The 24613-nt window shown below is 58.7% G+C and overlaps 1 protein-coding gene across 1 annotated transcript; it reads left to right on the forward strand.

Moving 5' to 3' along the window:
• The first annotated feature begins 430 nt into the window (after nucleotides 1–430).
• Nucleotides 431–24175, forward strand: MAP2K2 (mitogen-activated protein kinase kinase 2). The gene is made up of 11 exons (XM_055344486.1): nucleotides 431–824; nucleotides 5106–5316; nucleotides 10524–10670; nucleotides 15013–15090; nucleotides 15723–15774; nucleotides 15860–15984; nucleotides 16606–16819; nucleotides 18724–18788; nucleotides 20137–20198; nucleotides 21280–21325; nucleotides 22931–24175. Exons 1-11 carry the CDS (start codon nucleotides 733–735, stop codon nucleotides 23039–23041), a joined length of 1203 nt encoding a protein of 400 aa, XP_055200461.1. The 5' UTR covers nucleotides 431–732; the 3' UTR covers nucleotides 23042–24175.
• The last annotated feature ends 438 nt before the right edge of the window (nucleotides 24176–24613 follow it).

Below are 24613 nucleotides of genomic sequence, written 5' to 3' on the forward strand. Positions count from 1 at the left end.
TATATTTATTTTTTGCAATGAACTTTCTTTTATGAAAGAATTGGGTAATTGACATGGGGGTGGGGGCTGCATGTCCATAAGTGACAAAAAGACTTAAGTTGACTCTGGCTGGTGTCCCACAGCTTTGGGGGCCTTTCCTGGCTCACGCACCCCAGCCGAGCACCCACGAGGCTCACAAGGGTCCAGCCGCAGCCCAGCGCACCTGCCGGCTCTCATCAGCCCCTAACCGTCCCCCCTCTGGCTCCGCCTCCCCTGAGCCTCCGCCCAGAGCCCCAGACGCATGCGCAAACGCGCAGTGGGGAAGCGAGCGAGTGCGCACGCTCCCGGCACCGCCTCCGTAGGTCTCCGCCCCTTTCCCCACAGGAAGGCGGCCTCCGACTGGTGCGCACGCGCCGCGGTGAGGGGCGGGGCCTCGCGGCTCCCGGCGCTGGCTCTCGCGAGAGGCCGGCCCGCGATCTCGTCGCTCCCCCTCCCTGCCTTCGGCCTCCCGGGCTCCGGCTGCAGCGTCAGCCTCGGACGGGCCTCCTCGGCTGCGGCGGCGGCTCCTCGGCCTCAGCGCCGGAGCCCCTCGGCGCCCCTCGGCCCGGTCCGCAGCGACGCCTCCGTTCGCCGCCCCGGCGCCCGCCTAGGCCGCAGCCGCAGCCCCGGGCTCGCGTCGGCGCCGCCCGCTCCCGGCCCGCCCCCTATGGGCCCCGGCTAGAGGTGCCGCCGCCGCCGGCCCGCGGAGCCCCGATGCTGGCCCGGAGGAAGCCGGTGCTGCCGGCGCTCACTATCAACCCCGCCATCGCCGAGGGCCCGTCCCCCACCAGCGAGGGCGCCTCCGAGTGAGTGGGCCGGGCTTGGCCGGGGTGAGGAAGGGGAGGGGGTGCCTGAGTAATGAGGTCGGTCGGAGGGGGACACCTGAGAGGAGAAGATGCAGTGAGTGCTGAGGGGGGTGCAGGGGGTCCCTGAGTGGAGGGGTTGGGGTGGGGGCCCTGAGTGCTGACGTCAGGGCAGGGGGTCCCTGAGTGGTGAGGGGGGTGCAGGGGGTCCCTGAGTGGAGGGGATGGGGTGGGGGCCCTGAGTGGAGGGGATGGGGTGGGAGGCCCTGAGTGCTGAGGTCAGGGCAGGGGGTCCCTGAGTGGTGAGGGGGGTGCAGGGGGTCTCTAAGTGGAGGGGATGGGGTGGGGGCCCTGAGTGGAGGGGATGGGGTGGGAGGCCCTGAGTGCTGACGTCAGGGCAGGGGGTCCCTGAGTGGTGAGGGGTGTGCAGGGGGTCCCTGAGTGGAGGGGATGGGGTGGGAGGCCCTGAGTGCTGAGGTCAGGGCAGGGGGTCCCTGAGTGGTGAGGGGGGTGCAGGGGGTCTCTAAGTGGAGGGGATGGGGTGGGGGCCCTGAGTGGTGAAGTCAGTGCAGGGGGTCCCTGAGTGCTGAGGTCAGGGCAGGGGGTCCCTGAGTGGAGGGGATGGGGTGGGGGCCCTGAGTGGTGAAGTCAGTGCAGGGGGTCCCTGAGTGCTGAGGTCAGGGCAGGGGGTCCCTGAGTTGTGAGGGGGGTCCAGGGGGGTCCCTGAATGGAGAGGATGGGGTGTGGGCCCTGAGTGGAGGGGGTGGGGTGGGGGCTCTGAGTGGCGAGGTCAGTGCAGGGGGTCCCTGAGTGGAGAGGATGGGGTGGGGGCCCTGAGGGCTGAGGTCAGGAGAAGGCGTCCTTGAGTGGTGTGGTCTTGGGGAGAGGGTCCCTGAGTGAAGAAGATGGGGTATGGGGGTCTCGAGGAGTGAAGTGGAGTTGAGGGAGGGTTCCTGACCAGAGAGGATGGGGGGAGGAGTCTTAGTGGTGAATCAAAACATGGAGAGGTTCCTGCAGGGAAAAGGTAGGAGGGAGGCCCCTGAATAGTGAGGTAGAGGGTGGATGGAGGTCCTTGCTTACCAAAGAATGGGGTGAAGGGGTTCCCAAGAGGAGAGGAATGGAGGGGGAGGGGTCCCTCCAGGAGAGGGCAGTTGAGGGCTCCCCGAAGGGTAAGATGAGCCAGGAGGCCCTGAGGGGAGAAGACTGGTGGAGGTGTCTCTAAGGGGACAGACAGGGCGAGGTGAGGCCCCAGAGTAGTGAGGTCAACTGCAGGATCCTGGTGGGGAGGGGAGAGGGAGCCTCTGGGGCTGGAGCCATGTAGGCACCTAAGCGAACTGGAGGACTTGCAGAAAGGGGCAGAAAGGAGCATCCGGGGTGGGGTCTCAAGATAGCAGAATCATATTGTGGGAGGGGTACGTGCTGGCCAGGTCCACCGAGAGTGACCCCTTGGCCCCAGAGCCAGTCCCAATGACCTCTGCACTCCTGTTCCCCACGCTCCAGAGGAGCAGGACCGATCCCGAGGCTTCTGGCTGGGATCTATTTGCTGTGATGCTGAAGAGCATGTATGTTGTGTCTTGGGGGGCTTGGCCCCTGTGTCCTGGGTGAGAGTCTTGATGCCTGTGTGTGACATGACACCTTTTTCTGTCTCTGAGCATGTGGCTTAATGTGGGGACGTGTTCCTTATATTCAAAGGTCCGCTGCCTATTCTAATCACAGGAGAGCACCTTCTTCATTCTCTCCCCTTTTCTCTTCCATGGCTTCTGATTTCCATTCCTTCCAGAACCCCCGGCAGAAAAAACCAGCCATTAGGATTCTAGGGTGTTGGTTTTTTTTTTTTTTTTTAATAACCACAGCTGAGTTGCTATTAAATTTAAAGTGGATTAATCAGCTGACTGTAGAATGCATCTTAGATATCACAGGGCAGTGTGAAGACGACTTTTGCAGAGTCTGGCCTTAAAAACTGCCTCTTCAACCCTTCAAGACGGAAGCGTGTCGTGTACATTTATTCCTTTGCCTTCCTTCTTCCGTCCTCCATCCCTTCCTCATCAGGTCTTTGTTAACCAGGCATTCAGGGAGCACCTAGTAGGCCCACGGTCCTGGCTCAGCGAGTTGCTACAGTGAACAGGGCTTTGGAATCAGGAAGGATGCAGGTTTGATTCCAGGCACTGCCACTTCCTTGCTTTGTGGCCCACGGGCAAGTTACTTAACCTCTCTGAGCCTGTTCCCTCCTGCATGGGCTGGGACTACAAGGTACATACCTCCCAGAAGGATCTTGAGAACGAAACAAGGTGGTGTTTGTAAAGCCCTGATACGTGCTCAGGAAGTGGCACCTGGCTACCTGCCTTCTAGTAGCTTTGCTATACCAGCTCAGATGACTTCCCTCCGCCAGCCACAGGTCATCTTGTATCCAGCCTGTGCCCCTTGCTCAAGCCTCTAAGTTCTAGGCTAGTTATGGTCAAATTTGAGGATCGAAAGGTGTCTGAGAGAGTTCCGTTCTTCCAGTTCTCCCCAGCAGGTCTCCCCCAGGTTGGGAGTCGGCCTTGGCTTAAATGCCTTCCGAAATCACTCACAGTCCTTTAGAGATGTTTCTTAGCTGCCCACCCTGTCTGGTCCCGTCACCCACCACCAGCACTCAGAATGTGGCTTGTCCAAATTCAGGGGACCTGTAAGTGTAATATGCGTTTCAGATTCTGTAGCCTTTATATGAAAAAAAAAAATAGAAGAAAAGTGTTTATTGGGATCCCTGGGTGGCGCAGCGGTTTGGCGCCTGCCTTTGGCCCAGGGCGCGATCCTAGAGACCCAGGATCGAATCCCATATCGGGCTCCCGGTGCATGGAGCCTGCTTCTCACTCTGCCTGTGTCTCTGCCTCTCTCTCTCTCTCTCTGTGACTATCATAAAATAAAAATAATAAAAAAGAAAAGTTTATTAATTTGGTTATGTTGATTTCATGTTGAAATTTATATTTTTGGGGGATCCCTGGGTGGTGCAGCGGTTTGGCGCCCGCCTTTGGCCCAGGGCGCGATCCTGGAGACCCGGGATCGAATCCCACGTCGGGCTTCCGGTGCATGGAGCCTGCTTCTCCCTCTGCCTGTGTCTCTGCCTCTCTCTCTCTCATTCTGTGTGACTATCATAAATTAAAAAAAAAAAAATTGAAATTTATATTTTTGGTGGGTGAAATTGAGTATGTTAAAACTAATTTCACCTGACACATCTTTTGTAATGTGTGTAGAAAAAATTTAATTGCACACATGTTTTAAAAAGTTGCACACATGACTTTTATTCTATTTCTTTTGGGGAGCACTGGGTTAGTCCTGTGTGCATTGAGCTAATGTTGCCCACCTGTTACCGGGAGCTGCTTTTGACTCAAGGATTTGATTCAAAATCAAGACATTAGTGAAAATAGCTTATTGTCAAAATTCCTTGGAAAATCCCTCAAATCACCCAGTGAAGTACAGTGTACATGGTTGGTTTTGGGTTTTTTTTTGGGGGGGGTATTTATTTACAAGGGAGAGTGTGCATGAGGTTGGAGGGTCTGGAGGCTGGAGGGGAGGGAGAAAGAAGCAGGGAGAGGGAGCGAGAACCCCAAGCAGACACGGCACTGAGCATGGAACCCCTATGGGGCCTGGTCTCACAACCCCAAGATCATGACCTGAGCTGAAACCAGGAATCAGATGTTCAACTGACTGTGCCACCCAGGTTCTCCTGGTTGGTTTTTTAAATGACCAGCTCCAGGAATGTTTGTGCATGTAAATGCATAATGTTTAGAGTAGTAGCATAACAGCATGCTGGCTGAGCAGCATACCCTGGAAACGTCTGCACTGTTTACTTCATGCCCCTCTTCATTTCCCCTCAAGTGCCCATGTGTCATCTGTGTACATTAAAGGCACTCATCCTGCAATTTCTGTCTTCTGCCTGTGGTTTTTGCTCTTGGCCCTGAGACCGCTCAGAACAAGTTGGCTCCTCTGTCCCAGCCTAAGCCTTCCCTCACCTGACCCTTGGCTCTGCCGCCCCTGTTCCTGCGTCTCCTTAAGATATGATCTGGAGTGCTTATGTCAGGAACGGGGACTCCTGGGTCTGCGACTAGGATCACTGAACCAGAGCCGGTCCTGAGGAAAGGGGTGATGTCCTCAGCATAGGACTCAGATCTGATGCACCCCCATGTCCTTCCAGTCACACATCTGGGGCCCAGCCTGCGGTGGCCTCACCATAAGCTTGGCTGGGCCCAGTCATCTTCCCATAGCCTGCACATTCCTTACTAGCCTTTGCCCTTGGGGTCTTTGCAGAGCAAACTTGGTGGACCTCCAGAAGAAGCTAGCAGAGCTAGAACTTGACGAGCAGCAGAAGAAGCGACTGGAAGCCTTCCTCACCCAGAAGGCCAAGGTCGGGGAACTCAAGGATGATGACTTCGAACGGATCTCAGAGCTGGGAGCCGGGAACGGCGGGGTGGTCACCAAGGTCCAGCACAGACCTTCTGGCCTCATCATGGCGAGAAAGGTGAGAGGTGGTCAGCGAGGGCGTGCACTTCATCCTTGCGCTCCACAGCGGTGTGTGGTGGGGCAGGACCCCTGGAAATAGGAGAGGGGTTTGAAAGGTGCAGGCCTGTGCTTTCTGATTGGCTCCTGGGCTTGGAGGGCTCAGGCACTCACCCGTCCTCAGGAAGAGCTGGTGTCTGGCTAGGACACACAGCAGTGCCCGCCCACCTCGAGCAGCTCTTCCCTTCAGTTACTGACTTCTGCCTTTCAGGTCTTAAACTCCCATTCTCAGAAATGTCAAGAGTGTTTCAGGCTCGCTCCCCCTTTGGGCTCCCAGCTAAGTGGTCAAGAATCCTCCCTGTGAGATGTAGGGGCGGGGAGGAGGAGGATGTGACCCTTGGGGATAGTGGCTCCTCCCCACATAATCAGGGGACGTTCTGTGACTATTCAGCTCAGGGATCCCTGGGTGGCGCAGCGGTTTAGCGCCTGCCTTTGGCTCAGGGCGCGATCCTGGAGACCCGGGATCGAATCCCACATCAGGCTCCCGGTGCATGGAGCCTGCTTCTCCCTCTGCCTATGTCTCTGCCTCTCTCTCTCTCTGTATGACTATCATAAATAAAAAAAAAAATAGAAAAAAGAAAACTATTTAGTTATTCAGCTCATACAGGCATGTTCTCTTAGGCATAGAAAGCCACCTTTTTCTGGAAGCCCATCCTCCTGGAGTTCCACTTGGTGTTCTCAGAAACGCAGCCGCCCCGTGCCCAGGTGGCGTGCACTGCCCTGCCTTTCCTGGGAGCGCCGTGCTCGCTCTCCACCAGGACTTAGCGCTGCAGTGCCTTCCCTCCTGGGACCTGGTTGTGTCCCCTTTTGTGTCCCCTTCTCACAGGCAGCTTTTCCTAAATTGGAGTTGCCCCAGAAATCTCTGGTCTGGCATCACCCCGCAAATAGGGAATAACCAGGCAGGCATGAGAATCAGTGGGGGGTGGGGGTGGGGCTGCAAGCAGAGCACTGGCCCAAGTTGGCATCGGGGACCTAGGAGTGTCCCCACCCAGCTGAGCCTTCACCCGGGGGACACCAGCGTGCCTTGTAAGTGTGACTTCGAGGGCTGCTCCACAGCGATGTGGGAGCCTTTGAGGTCAACTTTGGGAGTTTAAACCCGGGGCCCTAGGCTAGTCCTGCCACCCAGTTGTGATGCAGCCCCGACGTGAGTCTCCAGGTTTTCACACTGTCCTTCAGGTGGGTGAGACCTCTGCCGTCGGGCAGCGGGTAGAGGCTGCACGGGACACTGCCGGTTTTACAGCTTTCCCATACTTCCACAAGCCCTCACAATAAAGAGCTAAAAGAGAGTAGGTCCGAGGTACTGGGGAGAAGGCCCCCCAGGTTTGTTCTCCGTGGATGCTAAGTGCCGTCGTCGTGTGTGCCCTGAGTGGCCACACGCCTGGCACAGTGTGGGTGTGCGTGTGGGACAGACCCATGCCCGCGAGCATTTGGTGGACAACACTGACCGAGAAGGCTGGCTGCCTGGCCGTCGTACTGCTCAGGGCTGTGCCTATGTGATGGCCCAGGGGCCCTGGGCTGGTCCACGGGGGTCAGGGGCTGCCTACCTTCCATCTGGAATGCCAGTTCCCCCACGAGGCCACAGATGTGGACACAGATGGGAAATTGACATGGCAAAGTGGTTTTTGCGAAACTGGCTTCCTAGTCCCCTGGAGGGATCCTGCATTCCCAGGTGCAGGGTATGGATTCCGTGCTTTCCTAGTGCATAAGCTTATCAGATCTCCAAATACAGCCTGCCTGCAGGGTGGAGGTTGGGGGCTGAGGTGGTCCTTTTCTGGGGGCTGGCACCCTTTGTCGCCAGCATCCTGGCAGCCCCTTCCATCAGCAGAGGATTTTCTTAACCCGAATGAGCTGTAGGGAGAGCACGGAGGCCAGTTATGTAAGCCCCAAGTGAACTGGTCTCGATTTTTATAATCACACTTGATTGTAAATGTTTCCATGACTTGAGCATGGTGTTCGGACTCCGCCTGTGTCCTTCTGAGAGCCCAAGCAGCATTACCTGGGCCAAGAGAGATGTATGATGAATTTAGCATGTTTGTTACACACGTGCCTTCCTGGAGAGGAGGGAGTCTGGGCCTCCGGTTTGTGCGGGCCTTGAGCGCCTGCCTCTACGATGGAGGTTGCGTGACCTGTGCAAAGCCGTGTCGTGCTTCTGGCTGCCATCCTTCACGTGATTGCTCTGTGTCAGAGCCAGTGTCACATTGTGGCTTCAGCTCCATTTTAAACACGAGAAAACAGGCAGGTTGGGTCGGCATCTGAAGTGGGTTTGAACCCTCTCGTGTCTTTCCTTTGCAGTTTACTCGGACTTGATGGGAGCTGTCAGCATTTCACCTTCAGATTTTATTTCCCTCTTTTTCTAGTTTGTATTCCCCGCACTCCTCCCACCTGCAATTTTGTAGGAGAAATCCCCTTAAACTGCTAGATGGGCCTTTTTTTTTTTTTTAAGATTTTATTTATTTATTCATGAGAGACACAGAGAGAGAGGCAGAGACACACGCAGGGGGAGAAGCAGGCTCCCTGCAGGGAGCCCAATGTGGGACTCGATCCCAGGACTCCAGGATCACACCCTGAGCCGAAGGCAGGCGCCCAACCGCAGAGCCACCCAGGCATCTCCTAGATGGGCTTGATGTGGGGTTTGAATGCTTTGTGCCATCCCTTTGTAGCCAGCTCCAAGGAGTTTACGTGACCCCAGGGTGGTGACATGGAGGAAGCTTGGGTTTTGGTGTTCTGGGAGCCTGGCCCTGATGCAGACTTGACCACTCACCAGCCATGTGCCCCCTGAGAACAGGATTGAGCCTCTTGGGACCTGAACCTGCCCATCAGTGCCGTGGGGACAACTATTCTGTCCCCTCCAGATCTTTCATCAGGATGAAGCGTGAAGACGCATGCTCAGAAACATGCCTCTTGCTTCCCATGCCTGTCTTTTCTTCTCCATGTCCTCTCAAGGAGGCTCCTTGGTGATCTGGAAGGCTCTCTCCACAAGCCCAGAAAGAATGGGCCCGTGAGTCCCCGCGTCTTCTCTACTGCATCTTTCCAGAAAGCCTCAGATTTCTGTGGCCTTACGTCACATGAAAGGCCCCATCTCTGGGCTCCCATGACCTCTGGGTTTCTGTCCAGTTCTGCCCAGCCCACTCCTCTCCACCCCTTCCTCTTCTGCGGAGCCTGGGGGGTTCTTGCTCCCCAGCTCGGCTGTGGCTCCTGTGAAGTTCCTGGTCAAGAGCTGTACTGTTCGTGGCAGCTGCCCTGGTCAGCCATGTGCACGGAGCCCTTGAGATGTGGTCAGTCCAGCTGAGGTGTGCTGTTCGTGCAGAGAAACATGATGCCAAATTTCAAAGGCTCAGTATGGGAAAATCTCATGAATATTTTTATACGGATTACATGTTGAAACCGTAATTGTGTAATATATCTCATTGAGTTAAAATACATGAAAAAATCATTTCCCCTGTTTCCTTGTACATTTGTAATGCAGCAACTAGAGGATTTAAAATTAAACACAAGACCTGATTGTATTTCTGTTGGCTGGTGTTGGCCTTCACACCCTACATTGCCATCCATCAGGCTCCACAAGTTCTTCTTCTGGGCTTTTGGGAGCAGACCTTCTGCTTTCCGCATGGACAGCAGCACTTCATCTTTGGACCTAACATCTCCTGTGTGTGCCTGTTGGGCATCACGTCACAGGTGTGTCCCACCAGAGGAGAGGCCATCCTACCGGCATGGCCATAAAGGTGTGCAGTGCCTGGAGCCCGTGGCCAGAGCTCGCCTTGGCAGGTAGAGGCAGGAGCCTTTGCTAAGGAATCCAAGGAGCCCCAGGCACCGTCGCACTAGGCCTACTGCACTTTTTAAGGTGGCCGGGGTCATGAGCATGAGCCTGGCAGCCCCCCGCCTGAACTTGGTACTCACCCCTTTGTGCCTTCAGTCAGCTATTTGTTTCCCTGGCAGAACCCCCACCCCCACCACATCTGTCTGGCCGACTCCCACCTGTCCCTCTAGGCACGCAGCCCCTCCTACTCCCTTTCCCCATCACAGGGTTCTGATGAAATGTCTGTAGGATCTATGGCGACAGGTTCAGACACCCTGGATTCGACAGGCAGGTGGAAATCACTTTTTTCCTGTTCTGTTGCAATGGTCGGAGCAGCTGAGATTCTAAGTGGCCAGGACATGGAGCCACGGTCTCAACTCTTTCCTGTTGGGTATTGCTCTTGGCACTCTGTCAGCTGTCCTGCGTCCCTCCAGTCGTTTGGTTTCTCACTGTTGCTGCAGGTGACCATCCCCTCTGCTGACTTGAACTCCGGTGAAAGGAGACCTAGGATCCTCCTTGGGTGGCGGCCTGAGGCTCCCTCTGTGTCCTCTCTGGCTGGAAGGATAAGGGCTCCAGCAGCAGGCCCCTGGCTGAGAGGGCCCGAGGTCATGGGCATCGCTGGTGTGGGTCCTGAGAAAGGTGGTGCTTTGTATAGTTGGGTGGGAAGAGAATTCTGTTATCGGAGCTCCCTGGCAGCTAAGTGAAAATGTTTGTTCCATTGAGGTTTGTTTTAAAACAGCTTTGTTGAGATCTGGTGAACATACCCCTTTGTGCATACATATTTTTTTGGCCCTACCTTCCATCCCCCACTTACCCCTTTAAATATATGTAATTCAGTGAGTAGTATATTCACATAGCTGTGCAGCCGTCGCTACCATCTATTTTAGAACCTTCCATCTCCCTAAAACGCAACCCCATCCCCATCAGCAGTCACCCCCGGCCCCGCAAGTCCCTTCCCTGCCCGTGGACGAGCCTGTCCTGGACGTGTCACACATGTGGACTCTCGTATCGCAGGCCTCTGTGTCTGGTTCCCTCCCTGAGTGTCCTGTGTTCGGGGTCCATCCCCAGGGCAGCACGTGTGGGCGCCTCACCCATTCCTGGCAGAGTAGGGTGCCTGTGTATCTGTTCCCCTGTGGGTAGACACTTGGTGGCCTCCATACCTTGGCAGTTGTGAGTCCTGCTCCGTGAACGCTGGTGTGCAAGTTTGTGTGTAGACATGTCTTTTTTGTTCTCTAGGTAAATGCTTAGGAGGCAATTACTTAGTTTTGGTTGCTGTCTTGAGCACATCAAGGGCAGGGGCCAAAGCCCCCTCCTTCCTGGTGCCTGCAGCAAGCGGCCTGGTTGTGAGCCCCTCCCTTCCCTCTCCCTCGCAGCTGATCCACCTGGAAATCAAGCCGGCCATCCGGAACCAGATCATCCGCGAGCTGCAGGTGCTGCACGAGTGTAACTCCCCGTACATCGTGGGCTTCTACGGGGCCTTCTACAGCGACGGCGAGATCAGCATCTGCATGGAGCATATGGTGAGTGTGCCATGCCCTGGGCTGGTAGAGGGCTCCCTGCCCATCCCCTCCAAGCCCACATCCTCAGACGCACAGCACGCTCATTTCCAAGGGGTCCTTCTGGAGACACTCCATGCCCTGCAAGCACGCATACGCCTACATCCCTTGGTCTTCTAAGCACGAGACGTTCCCCTCCTTCCAACCTGGCCTCCCCCAGATAGGTGGTGGAAGCTGTTGCCTGCTGGCACGTGGGGAGCCGGCTTCATTTTCCTCACTGTTTGAGTTCTGGCCATGGCATGTGCCCATAAGGTACTTTATCAAACACTCTCTCGATGGTGGACACAGGTTGTTTACAGCCTGTTGGGAGTGACAGTGTGAGGAATGTCCTGGGGCGAGAGGTGGGCTAGGGTCCCGGGCGTCCTGGGCTGGGGTGGGAGGTGGGCTAGAGTCCCGAGTGTCCTGGGGCAGGAGATGAGCTAGGGTCCCAAAGGCGGAATTGCTGGGCCCTAGGGTATGTGTGGTTAAGACTTTGATGGCTCTGAAGGGAGGTAAGTGATCTGGGCGCTCTGTTGATGGCGAGACCCAACTTGGTGCCCCAGCTCGGGTCCATGGAATCAGAAGCTCCGGGATGGAACACAGGAGCCGATCTTGTCTCAGACTACCATGGTTGGTTCTGATGAGCCCCCTTGTTAAGAAACTGGTCTTGAACCTCAGAAATGGGTGGGATCCGGTGTAACAAAAGCAGAAGTGGTCAGAGCTGAGGGCCCAGGGAGGAAATGCTGCCGACCCTGTGCTGAGCCTGATTCATCAGGTACGGGGCGGCCTGCTGCCTGGCTGTCCAGGCCCCAGGCCCATTGGGGCCCTTGCAAAACCAGGATGCTGTGGCCTTAGGCTCGCAGCTTCGGTTACGCCTCGTAGGCGTGGCACTGTCCCCTCTGACAATTTTGTAACAGAGGCAGGAAGTGAATTTGAGCAAGTGCCCGTGAGACATCGTGACAGCCGCGTGGTGTAAGTCCGCGTGGTGTAACGGGGAGCCCCAGAGAAGGTGCTTCCCGCCCCCCCGCTCCGCCCCTACCTGGCCCCCCGCCCCACAGTGCCCTGCCTCAGACCATCCTCTGCTGCAGAGGGAGCGGGAGAGGTCAGACCCTGAATCCGCCACCCTGCAGGCAGTTACTGCCAGAGAACCTGGGGCAAGAAAGGACAGGGAGTCACTTTGTGGTCTAAGGCGAGCCGTCTGGGTCCTCTCCCTGTTCTCCCTGATGGCAGGGGGAGTTCGGAGCGGCCCCTTCTCTTGCACGAGAGGGGAGTGTCACAGCTGGCCGCCTTCTCCTGCTTCTCGTCTCAGGGAGCATGAAGTGAGGTTTTCCGCACGACACATCTGCACCCCACAGCACGAGGAGTGCCCAGTGGCCCCAGTTGTTGATTGTGCTCATTCTCTACAGATTCCTAGTTGGGGTTTTTGGGTTGCTCTTGTGTCGGGTGTGGGAGGGCCACGGAGCGAGCAGACGGCGCATCAGTGAAAAGATAGAATCAGGTGAGGTGTGTGCTCCACGCCGCCACAGAGACGGCTCCCCGTGCGCGGGGCTTGGGGGCCGCTGTTCTAGACTTGGGGATGAGCCTGCTCTTTGGGCAAGGAAGGGCTGAGGACAGCAAAACGATGTTAAGTAATGGGAGGGGGAGGCGGCCCGCACCCCACCATCCTCCATGATATTTTCAGGTCATGTAATCTGCTCCGGTGCCACGCCTCGTCCCCCGGGCATTCCCGTGTTTGCGGGACACACTTCTACATCGTTCATTCACGTGCCCTGTTGGGGTATGGGGTCAGGTGTCCACTGCACCACTCACCTCCTAACAGCATGACTTGGGACAAGGTTCTCCCTCCCCAACCCCGTAGAGCTGAGGGTGGTGGTGCCTGCTTCCCGGGGCCAGGATTGGGGTGCAGGGAGCCAATCTTCCGGTGACGCCTGGAGCAGTGAGCAGAGGGGAAGGCTTATCTCCACGTGGGTTTGGGTGTGAATCGGCTCTCATTTCCACCTGGGTAGACTCTAGCCCCGCTTGCCAGGGAAGACCCCTAGTTGGCGGTGGGCAGCGCAGATGGAACCTAGGGGGGTGAATGCACCTGGCCAGTACACGTTGGTGCCTGGGGCTTAGAGACAGCGGGCTGGTGGTTTCCCAAGGGTAAGGGGCTGTCACTGGGGCGACTCCTGGCATGGACCCCGCAGACAGTGGGTAGTGGGTGTCCCAGGGGGCAGCTTACTGACTGTTCAGAAGCACCTCTTGGTGTTTCCTGGAGTCCAGTCCCATCTGAAGCATGTGCTCCCTTGTACGATAGTGAAAAGTCACACGTCCGCCAGTGAGGGAGAGGTAAGAACCCTACCTGGCCACTTGGCAGAGGGAGAAAAATCCCCGAGGAGAAAATATGCATAATGTGAACCCACTTAGATACAATTTTTAAACTCCCGTGTATATTTCCTTGTGCATGTGGATGCCCATGCAAATACATAGAAGGATCTGGAAGTCACACTTCAGGGGAGGCAGGAAGAACTGCTGGGAGAGAGAGAGCACGTGTGTGAGCGGGGGACGGGGCAGAGGGAGAGTCTCAAGCAGACTCCAAGCTGAGCAGAGCCCAACACGAGGCTCGATATCAGGACCCTGAGAGCATGACCTGAGCCAAAACCGAGAGTCGGACGCTTAACCACTTGAGCCACCCAGGCGCCCCTAGAGTTGAGTTTCTTTATAAAAAGATACTCATATACCACTTACTTCAAAGTGCAATTTCCAGAATATTTAGAGCACATACACAAAATGAAAGTGTGTGACACTCCGCACAGCGTGAGATTTGGGGTCGGAGGGACCCAGTGGTGCTATCTTCTGCACCACTTCCTGTCAGTGTGACTTGAGCAATTTACACTCCTCCTCATGTGGACTAGGGGGTCTCATCCGGAAATGATCCTACCCCAGGGGACACTGGGCCGTGTCTGGGGACATCTGTGGTTGGCAGGAGTGGTGCAGGGGGCAGAGCAGCCATAGAGAGAACAGAACTGTCCGCCCACCGGGCGTTTCAGCTAACTGGCGAGGTTCCCACGCGGGGCCTGGCCTGCCCTGGCCTCTCTGGGGATGTTCTCCCCCAACATCCTCGTTTATAAACCTACCACAGCTCCATAAAGGTTCAGAACGAGAGGAGCTGTGTTGGGAGGCAGGGTTATAGTCTTAAAAGAATTTGTTTGTATTCTTTAAAGGTTGCTTGACATTTTGAGCAAAAAACAGGAAGGATAGAAGGAACTCCCCCTGGTCCTGCAGGCAGAACTGGGCTGAGCCAGGATACCTGGTCCCGTGGGTTTCTCCCGGGCACAGTCACCCTCTCTGTGGGTCTTGCACCCTTAGTCTGGAAGTAGTTGAGAGAGTCATGTGCAGGTTGTAGAAGCTTCAAAGAGTGTTGGGTTTTCTAGAACTCCCACCCATGGCCGTTTCAACTGAGCAAGGCTGGGAGACGGGAGTCCCAGCATCCCGGGGCCTTCAGGCTTCCCCACCCCCTCCTGTGGCAGCCTGGAGCAGCCTGGTAGAGAAAGCACCTTCTCCGCAGCTGCCCAGCCGTGAGTTCAGATGTTGGCCCGTGGTTGGAACTCCGCGTGTCCACCTAGCGTCTTGGGGGACCCAGCAGGGACCCCTGCCTGGGTTTGATCTCCAAGTTGACTGTCAGGTGCCCCGTGGACTTGAGGCCAGCCTGGCATGGGGAGCTGCCGGGGAGGACACGTGTCCTGTCCTTTGCAGGACGTGCCTGTGCACAGTGACAAGCACAGGGCAAGACCTAAGGGACAGGGGCAGGGGAGCAGGGAGTGGGCAGTGGCGGTTCCAGGCCTCACCTCCGGGCTCTCTGTCTCTGTTCCACCGAGGCTGCCACAGGCTAGCAGGAGTAGAACCCAGGCCCCAGGAGCCTGCGGTCGAGCTCTGGCACCTTCGCGGTTGCTCTGGTTGCAAGCCTGGCGACGCTGCTCCGCCTGCTGCTGCCATGGCAACCTGGGGAAGGGGCAGCTGAGTCACGGCGGGGGTTCCTGGAAGGCAGGGCTGCCTGGGGAGCGCGCTGGCACCCTGGTTGCTTCCTTACTGGATGGGCCCTCCCGAGGTCCTGGAGGTGGCAGGGGCTGAAGGAGGCCCCACTCTGAGCCAGCGGGGGGCATTTGGCTGTGGTCTGGCCTCTATTTCCTGTGGAGGAAATTGAGCTCCAGCTCACCGGGAACTGGGGAAATGCTTCACTCTCATACCTGCTGTTCTGCGTCCCTCTGGGAATCCTTCTTTGCACTGTGGGCCCTGCCTGGCCGACTGCTCAGCATGGCTTGCCTTTTCTCTTCTGTGCTGACCCTAGGATGGCGGCTCTCTGGACCAGGTGTTGAAGGAAGCCAAGAGAATCCCTGAGGAGATCCTGGGGAAGGTTAGCATTGCGGTAAGTGTGCGGGCTCCGGCTCCCCCGCGGGCCACTGCCACACTGGGCTGTGTGCACAATCCTGGCCCCGTGCTCTCTGTGGGTTTATTCTTAATCTGCCCCCTTACACCTTACATGTGGCCAGAGTTGGACAAACCGCTGGAACCAGGTGGTGTGGCCCATGCCCTTCTCTGCAACTGCGGGGCTGGCAAGGGGCATCTCTGTAAAATGCACATGATACTTCCCTGCCCCTATAGGGTCTCAGCCACATGGTATCTCACAGTGCTGTCATCACTTACGGGGCCTCACCATAAACCCAGCATGGAAGCATTAGACAGACAAAGCCTGTTGGGCTTGTGTGACCCTCAGGGCAGGGCAACCGGGTTGTACACCCCCAGCCCTCCTGGACCCTGGGCCGGAGCCTGGGCCTGGCCCTGGCCCAGTCCCTGCTGAGTGTCTGCCTGGCAGGTGGGCAGTGGGTGAGGGTGGGTGAGCCGGGCATCTGCCCGCAGGCCTGGGACACTATGGCCGTCCCTGCCACTCTCACCTCCGTCCCTCAACATGGGGGCTCCCTGAACTCGTGCCAGACAAGCAGCCCCTCAGGTCTGCCTGGGTCGCTGCCCTGCTGACCCATCTCTGGGGCTCCCCCGCAGGTTCTCCGGGGTTTGGCGTATCTCCGGGAGAAGCACCAGATCATGCACCGAGGTGAGCCGGGTGGGGGCACCTAAGGGTCGAGTGGGGCTGGCAGGCAGGCCAGGCCCCCCTCACCTGCAGCTGCCTCTGCCCTCAGACGTGAAACCATCCAACATCCTCGTCAACTCCCGAGGGGAGATTAAGCTGTGTGATTTTGGGGTGAGCGGCCAGCTCATCGACTCCATGGCCAACTCCTTCGTGGGAACTCGGTCCTACATGTCTGTGAGTCCGTCTGTACCCTACCCTGTCCTGTCAGCACTTCCCTGTTTTCCAGAAGATTTTGCAAAGCTTGAGGTTCTCCCAAATACACCGTGTTTCTGCAGAGCTTCTCCTTTCCGTCCAAATTCTAGCAGCGGTTGTCTCCTTGATCAGGGTTTTCGCTGGAAATGCCTGGTTGCTTTCTGCCAGCAGTAAGAGATGGGTCCAGGAGAGCGGTCAGTTAGTTTCTGAGCCAAGAGACTACCCCTCAGGTATCTCAGGAAACGTCTTGGTGATCCCAGGAGCGGACTCTGAGAAGTTAGTTTTTTGGACTATTTTGGAAAAAGAGGCATTCCGCTGTCTTTCCTGGGTTGGTCATCCTTTTCCAAAAGTGCAAAAGATTTGGGTGTTGAGCGCTGTTGTCAGTGCTGGCTGGGAGCTTCGCTGCCCCACAGCAGGTGCAGGGAGAAGATGGAGTTGCTTTCTTTCCGTTGCCGGGTCTCTAGAGGGCGGCATGGGCCAGGATGGAGCTGCAGGGGGAACAGTGTTGGTGGCAGGATGGCCAGGGACCCCGTGAGAGCTCCTGATGGAAGCCCCAGGTCCCAGCCACCATCCGGGCATTTCTTTGCTCTTTCTCGCTGACAGCCAGAGCGGTTGCAGGGCACTCATTACTCAGTGCAGTCGGACATCTGGAGCATGGGCCTGTCCCTGGTGGAGCTGTCCATTGGAAGGTACCCCATCCCGCCACCAGATGCCAAGGAGCTAGAGGCCATCTTCGGCCGGCCCATGGTTGACGGGATAGAAGGAGAGCCTCACAGCATCTCACCACGGCCGAGACCCCCTGGACGCCCCATCAGCGGTATGGCCTGAATCTGGAACTTAGCATTTGGACAAGCAGTGATGCCCATGTGGGGAATGCAGTGCCCGAGGGTGGCAGCTGCCTCCCCTCTGGCCCCTCTCAGCACCACCTGTCCCCTGGGTCACGCCGGCTGTGGTCAGCAGTCCGCAGATGGTCCCGAGGCTTCTGGGGACAGTTCCCCAAACCGGTGCCGTTCAAGGCAGCTGCGTGTGTCGTGGCCAGCTGGGGTGGGGGGGTGGGGGCGGTTCTGGAGAGAACTCAGCCGAGCCACTGGTTGGGTGGGTTTTCCAACATTTTATCACTGAAATGTTCAAACGTAGAGATTGGCCTGCAAGGATTGCCCGGCGAGCCACCCGTATGCCCACCGCCTGGACCCTGCAGCTAACGTTCTGCTGTTTGAGCCGGGCCTTTCAGAAACTGAAACTAACTTGTCTCAGTTTCCTCTCAGTGAGAGGGGACGAAGGCTGGGGGACCCCGGGGGTCACCTGGGCTCCCAGAGGACTCTCCATGCCTGCAGTGGTCCCCTGGGAGGTGTGGGGCTCCCCAGGGGACCCCTGAACCAGAGGGGTTCAGGCTGACCCTCTGACCATCTTGGAGGTGGGGGCGGGGAAGGGTTATGGCGGGGGCAGCATAACTAGGAAGCGGCGCTGAAGATTCTGATTTCTTTAAGTCAAGTGACAGGAAGGGAGTTGAGTTGAGTCTGAAGGAATGTGCAGCGGAGTGCGGTCGGGCTGCGCTTGTCTGATACCAGCTTTACTGAGACCGACTTCGTGCTCCCCGGGACTCGCTTGTGAAAGGCGTACAATTCAGTGGAATTGTGTATCTTCACAAGGTTGTGCCAGCATAACCGCTGTCTAGTTCCCGAATGTTCTCATCACCCCAAAAGGAAGCCCCATCCCTGTTAGTCGTCACTCCCCCTCCTCCCTGGCCCCCATGAACCCCCTTCCCATTCGTGGAGGAGCCTGTCCTGGACGTGTCACACACGTGGACTCCCACCCCGTGGGGCCTGCTGTGTCTGGTTCCCTCCCTGAGTGTCATGAGCTCGGGGTCCGTCCCCCGGGCGGCGTGGGTGCCTCGCCTTTGTCCGTGGCCATGTAGTCCCGTTTGTGGTGGTCCGTGTTATGTTATGTGTCTTCACCGCTGATGGACACAGGCCATCAAGTAATTGCACTTACGGTATTTTCAAGTCTAGCTCCTCTTTCCCTGGTGCCAGACCGACATTGCTGGGGTGTCTTGATTTTCTCTGAGGGGAGAACCCCACCCCCACCCCCATCCATGTCCTCGGGCCCTGGCTCTGTCCCTCCCAGCACCAACTCCCAGATGGCATCACGGGTGTTCAGCTGCGGCCCCATCCCAGCAGGGAGGAGTGGCGGGCCATGCCAGGCCACCTTTGCCTGCCAGCACCTCCCCCAGCCCCGGCCTGCATGCCCATTTCAGGACAGGGGACAGAAGGCGAAAGTCCAGCTGCCAAACCTGGCCCTGGCCAGCTGGGTCGAAGACAGGGGTCAACTCCCCTAGCCAGTCGTCCATTCTGGGCAGCATTTGGGGCCTGATGCTGCTTCACCCGCAGCTCCCTGCAAGGTCATGCTGCCGTCCTTGCTCTTGGTCAGCACCACCCCCCACACCCTGCCTGTGCGCCAGAAACCAGGGGTTGTGACTTTGGCACAGCCTGGAAGCAGCATCGTGCCAAATGTGTGACTTCTCAAAAAATGCTCCTGTTCATTTTGGTGTTTTGTTTTGTTTTGTTTAATTCACCGGAGGCTCAGAAAGAATCTGGTTTCCCAAGAAAGCAAGTTCCATAGCAAGGAGCCCGGCCAGGGCACCTCCCCTGGTTTGGGCCCGCTTTGGGGGAAGGGTACTCGGCGACGCCCGCCTCATCCCTGTTTTTGTCTCTGCCCTGGCAGGTCATGGGACGGACAGCCGGCCAGCTATGGCCATCTTCGAGCTGCTGGACTATATTGTGAATGAGGTGCGTACCCGAAGCCCCTCTGGCACGTCTTCACACGGGCGGATTAAGCTCTTCAACTTGAAATTCCTTACCCAAAGGAAGGGAATTCCACACAGGGACTGGGTTCTCTTGGGAAGGGGTGGAGGGCGGGACAGGGACCTCTATCAGGTGTCGAAGTGTGTGGCCTTCCGCCCTACTGCTCAGGTCCCCCACTCTCCAGGAGGAGTTTATGCCCCCATATAGCATGTGTGTGTGTGTGTGTCGGGGTGTGTAAAGACAAACCTGATGTTCCTGCCATAGCCCCTCCAAAGGCTGTGGCCCCGGAGCCAGCCCGCCAGCCCTCCCCAGAGCTGTCACCTGGTAGCTCTCTGAGCTTCTTGGAGCCCGTGTGGTCCTGAGTGATCCGCTGCCTCAGGGAAAGTTCAGGGAAGGAGGCACGGAGGGCCCACCAGATCGTCCTCCCCTCCGTGTGAGCAGCTAGTGGGACTTGTACAGACGAGTAAGCTGCAGCTGAAGGATGGGAGCGGCCTCCTCAGGCGGCAGCTGGAAAGGAGCAGAGCGGGCCCTGACCCCACAGCCCGCCTCTCAGGTTCTGTGGGCTGAAGAGTGCCTGCGGTGGCCCTTTGGAATCAGGGCAGAGAAATGGGGCGGCCGGGCTGCCCGTGGCACTGGCTTGTTGTGGGGCTCAGTGTTGAGGTGAGCGGCTCAGAGCAGGGCTGGTGATGACAGAACAGGACGGGCTGGCTCTGGTGACACAGCGTGCCCTGCACCTGGCTGCCACACCTAGGCCCGGCAAGCACGTCCTCCCGGGGAGCCTGCCGGCACCTCCCACCCCCAAATGGGAGGAAGGCTCTGGGTTTCACCGGGCAGTCTGCCCGCTGCCTCCCCTGACAAGGGCCTGACCCTGCACACAGCTGTCCCCACCCTGGCACATGTGTTCTGGGCCAGGCTGCTCGCGCTTCTGGAGCTAGCTGCCCCACCCCCCACCCCACCCCCCAGTGCTCCAGAACCCCAGCTGGAGACAGTGGCCCAGAGTGTGACACGTCCCTAAAGTGAGGCTGGGCCCTGTTCTCCTTCCTCCTGGAACCAGCTATGATCCCGAAACCAGAGCTTTCCATAGAACCCCGAAGACCCTAACCAAGTTGGCAAGGCAGGTGACAGGGCCTGCAGGAAAGCTGCCAGAAGGTGAGGGGTGGGGGGTGCCCCCTCTAGCCAGGTGAAGGGACTGGGGCCAGGAAAGTTGCCTTCTGAGGGCCCCCAAAAAGTGCTGTGCTGTTCTCATGGGTTCAGGGCCAGGAAGCACCTTTTCCCTGTGATTCTCCAACCGCCCTTGAGCATCTGACCCCCACCCCTTTGCTGTCTCCCACAGCCGCCTCCCAAGCTGCCCAGTGGTGTCTTCACCCAGGACTTCCAGGAGTTTGTAAATAAATGGTAAGGTGCCACCACCTCCAACACGGTCTCGGGGCGGGCCAGGGCAGGGTGCCAGGCCATCGGAGGCCCGCCTGCCTCCTGGGATAGCTGCCCACACCCCGGCTGCCGACCCAGAGGCAAACTTCCTTCTTGGTCCCGGGCTCGATCGACGGTGGGACTGCCGGTGGGTAGAGGCATCTGGGGAACACCTGGAGCTCACCTGAGAACCTGGGTAGTCGTGGTGTGCAGCTCCTGTCCCCCATCTTGTCCTCAAAGCCCAGAACAAACCAGAATTTCAGATCTTTGGAAATGCCATACCCGCCTTGCCTTCCACCAGCAGCCATCCCGGTTTCCTAATCCCTCAGCCCTGTAACCCACCAGTGTCCAAACAAGCTTTTCATGTCGGGTTCTGGCAAGTGGCCAGCTGTTCTTGATACATCAGCATGGGCCCGGGGCGAGCAGGCCCAGGACCAGGAAGGCCGCCCCCCTCACCGTGAGGGCAGTCCTGCGCGGCAGGACGGGTGGAGTCGGCCAGCCTCGCTGCTGCCTGGGGACTGCATCACACAGCAGCAAACCTGCTCCTGGCGGTGAAGGCACCACCGGCCCTTTGCACAACCGCTGGCCAGCATGCTGCCGCAGAAACCCAATCATCTGTGTAAATGTTTTCCTACCCGTTGCGTTTTTGTTTGCATCTGAACGGCCACTGTTTGTCCTCAGGCCAGTTTAAGCAACTGTCTTTAGGGGCAGTTCTGCTTTTTTATGAGGGGAAAAGTTCCATTTTGACACACTCCCAAATTGGGGGGATTTATTAGCAGTGTGGCTGTGGTTGGCTCTAGGCCTCAGACTGAGCAGCGGCCAGGGTGTCTCCACAGCCTTTGCCCTTCCCTCTTGTCCTGGTTGCCGACCCTTGCCCTTCCCTCCCCAGGAGTCTTGGTCTTACACCAAAGGAGTAACAGAGCAGATTCTGTTCCCTGCTGCATCCAGATCCAGATAGGCCAGGCACGGGGACTGGGCTGGCCTATTATGGCTCAAAGCACAAGTTCCCGTGGCCGCTGACTAACTGCCCTGCCTTGTCTCCCTCGTTCTCTGTCTTCCTCTCCAGCCTAATAAAGAACCCAGCAGAGCGAGCAGATCTGAAGATGCTCATGGTAAGTGATCCTGGGGGGCCCTGGCTCACCTCGGGGGGAGGGCAGACCGGAGCCAGCCTTTGAGCGGGCTCGGCCTCCTGGGGCGCGTGTCGAGCTGGAGAGCCCCGGTGGTGTCCCGACTCCATTAGTGGGGTGGTCTAGAGCAGCCGGGGCACCGTTGGTACGGAACAGCCCTGGCCGTGCCTGCGGCCAGGGCTGTTATTGGGAGTGGTGGCACCCTAAGACCTCTGTGCCGCTCCTGCCTCGAGCACGGGGGCCCGCAGGTCAGGGAGACCCAGGGCCCGCCAGCCTGCCTGTGAGTCCATGCTGTCTGATGCCCTTGAGAGCAAGGTGGGCGTCGGAGCTGCCTTTCCCCAGCAGGTGGGGGCGGGCTGCAAGCCTGTTGACGTGTGGCCTCAGTGGGCCAGGCACGTTCAGCGCCCTCCACTGCCAGCTCTCCTCACCCACACCCCTGCCACGCCTGGGGCAGCCCGCCCTTCACATGCCTCCCCACACGAGACCGTGCCCGTGACAGTCACAGGTGCCGGCTCTCCGTGTCAGGCGTCCGAGCATCAGAACAAGAGCCCCTATTCACTGTTGGGACACGGTCTTTCCAGGAGGGAGCCTCCAGCTCGGGGCCTCTGCAAAGGACAGCCCTCCCCAGGGGACACGTGCCGGGCTCCTCGCCGCTGGCGTGTCTCCAGCCTGAGGTCACAGCGTCAGCGCCTCCCTTAGTTTCAGGGATAGCCAGCATCTCCTGGTTGCGGGCGCCACCAAGAACACCGTGTGGGAAGGGTTGGTGTGCCCTGGTTCTTCCAAGAGTCTTCGTCAGCTGTAGGGAGTTTCTAGTCTGTGTGTTAGAGCCGCACATGACGTCACAGGTGCACGCTCATTGTGTGATATACAAATCTGTGACCTAGAGAAGGTCCTCGATGCTGAAGGCCCCGTGCGGCCCCCAAGTCTCTGCCCCACCTAAACCGACGTTGTAAGTGGCCCCGCTGCGGCCCCAGACCATGGAGTCCTGCCCCCCCCCGCCCCGTCCGGTTGTCCCCAAGCCTGGGAGTCTCATGGGGGACGAGACCTCCTCCCGTGGACCCAAGCCCCCGTCCCGCCTGTCCCCTGCACACCCTGTGGGGACAGCATTGCTCACTCCCCCAGCCTCAGGCCAGGAACCTCCGGCGCACTGCTGTCCCCACGGGAACTCTGTTGGTGACTTAAAACGAAACAGAACGTAGGCTCCTGTTCTTCAGCCACAGGAGCCATATGTCACAGGCTTGGGAGCCTCACGTGGCCAGTGGCTGCCGCAGCAGACAGAACAGCAAGAGCTTACTGGCATCACGGAGGCTTCTGTTCAGATCGGATGCTCTTGCTGGGGCGACTGTCCCCTGGGGCCCCGGGCAGGGGCGGTGCATGTTTGGAGACATTTGTGGGCTTCACGATGGTGGCACTCTTGGCATCATGGGGATGGGGCCGGGGATGCTGCTCGACCCCCAGACAGTGACCTGGGCCCGACGAGTGCAAGGTAGCCTCTGGCTCTGGCTTCCTGTGCGCCGCGCACCCGCCGGCCATCCTCCTTGCTGCAGGCGCTGCCGGCCGGTCGTTGACGCACCTGTCCTCTCCTTGCAGAGCCACACGTTCATCAAGCGGTCCGAGGTGGAAGAGGTGGATTTTGCCGGCTGGTTGTGTAAAACGCTGCGGCTGAACCAGCCCAGCACGCCCACGCGCACCGCCGTGTGACGGGGTCCCGCGGGTGACCTGTCCGCCGTCCCACCTGCGCCCCGCCCCTCCCGCCCAGGACAGGCCAGCGCCTCCTCTCCCCACCCCAGCCTCTCCTTCTGCCTTCCGCGGAGCTGCCCGCATACCCCGCGGTGGACACTGAGCCCCGCTCCCGCCTGTCCCAACTGGTGTGGCCTCCGGTCCCCAGGGCGGGTGACGCTGCTCGCGGGGTCTTCTCAGACCTGCTTACTTAGGTTTCAAACAAAACAGGGAAAGAAAAAGCAAACTGTGCCCGTTGTACTTGGCGTTCCCTTTGTTCTGGGGGTCGGTCTCTGGTGCAGCCCCGGGGGGTTATTAGCGGGGCAGTAGGGGACACCGCAGTCTCCAGGGGAGGCAGCCTCAGAGGGAGCCTCGTGCTCCTGCGTGTCGTCCCCCTCGTCCGACATCCGCCCGTGGAGGTGGTCATGGGGTCCACTTCCTCCCCCTTCCCCTACCTCTTGTCACGCCGCTGACCCACCTGCCCCCAGGAGGGACCCGCTCAGCGCCTCCTGGGCTTCAGGGAACAGACTCTTCTGGCTCTTGACGGCAGCAGCCGAGCCGACGGTGGCAGAAGGAAGTGGCGGGCTTCCCAGCTGTCGGTGTGGCTGAGGAGCCTCGCAGATCCAGCAGAGGAGGCCTGCGCTGTCCCCATGCCCGCAGGCCGCACATGTGGGCAGGTGGCTCCCTGTGTCGCCTCTGCTTGCCCAGGGGATCGGAAGTGACTGCCCAGGCCACGTCCCTCAGGCCCTCGCAGGCCCGCCGCAGCTGCTGGGAGAGGGGAGGGGTCCTGTGTCCGACGGGAGGCACATGCACACGGCTCAAGCCCCGGGCCCGGCCGCCCTGCCCGGAGGGAGAGCAGGGCCGCTTCTGAGGCTTCCCCTCGCCCCCCTCCAAGCTCTGAAGACGGCAAGGCTGGGGGCCGCCCCCCTAGGCACTGTGACGGCTCTCGGGTCCCAGCTGCTCTGCGGGGCGGCCTTTCCAGGCTCCTGTGCTTTTTCCTGTGGACACCAAAGAGGAGACGAGTTGCTGGCTCCTTCCACCGGCTTCCCAGGTTTCCGCCACTTCCATCCCCAAAGTCTCACCTGGTTGAGGGGAGAATAAAGAAGATAGCCTGAAGTCCGCCGGTGTCGCTCTGTGGGGCCTGGGAAAGAGGGTGTCCGTGTCTGGGTGGCAGGGGCCAGCGCTGGTCACCACGATGGGCCGCGTCCCTGGGCCCATCCGCACCCGCCCGGCCTCAGCCACCAAGGCCCCCAAAACAGGGCTGGGTCCTGAGGGCTTGCGGAGGATCTGGAATCCACAGGGTAAGGCCTACGTGGTGGATGAGGGGCACCTCCAGGTTGACCCCAGAAAGGTGGTGCCGCCCAAAGACCTTCACTCAGTGGTGCCCCGCGGCAGGACCTTCTTGTCCCTTCTGCCCCAGACCAGGCTCCTGGGAAGCCAGGAGCTCACCAGAGCCGGGGGTACCTAGGCCAGTACCCCTGGGTGAGTCCCCACCACCCCGCAGTCCCCTGCACACACCCTGCAGGCCGCTGGCCAGCCAGACCCAGGGACAGG

The sequence above is a fragment of the Nyctereutes procyonoides genome, unplaced genomic scaffold, assembly GCF_905146905.1.
Source record: "Nyctereutes procyonoides isolate TBG_1078 unplaced genomic scaffold, NYPRO_anot_genome, whole genome shotgun sequence".
Lineage (NCBI taxonomy): Eukaryota > Metazoa > Chordata > Mammalia > Carnivora > Canidae > Nyctereutes > Nyctereutes procyonoides.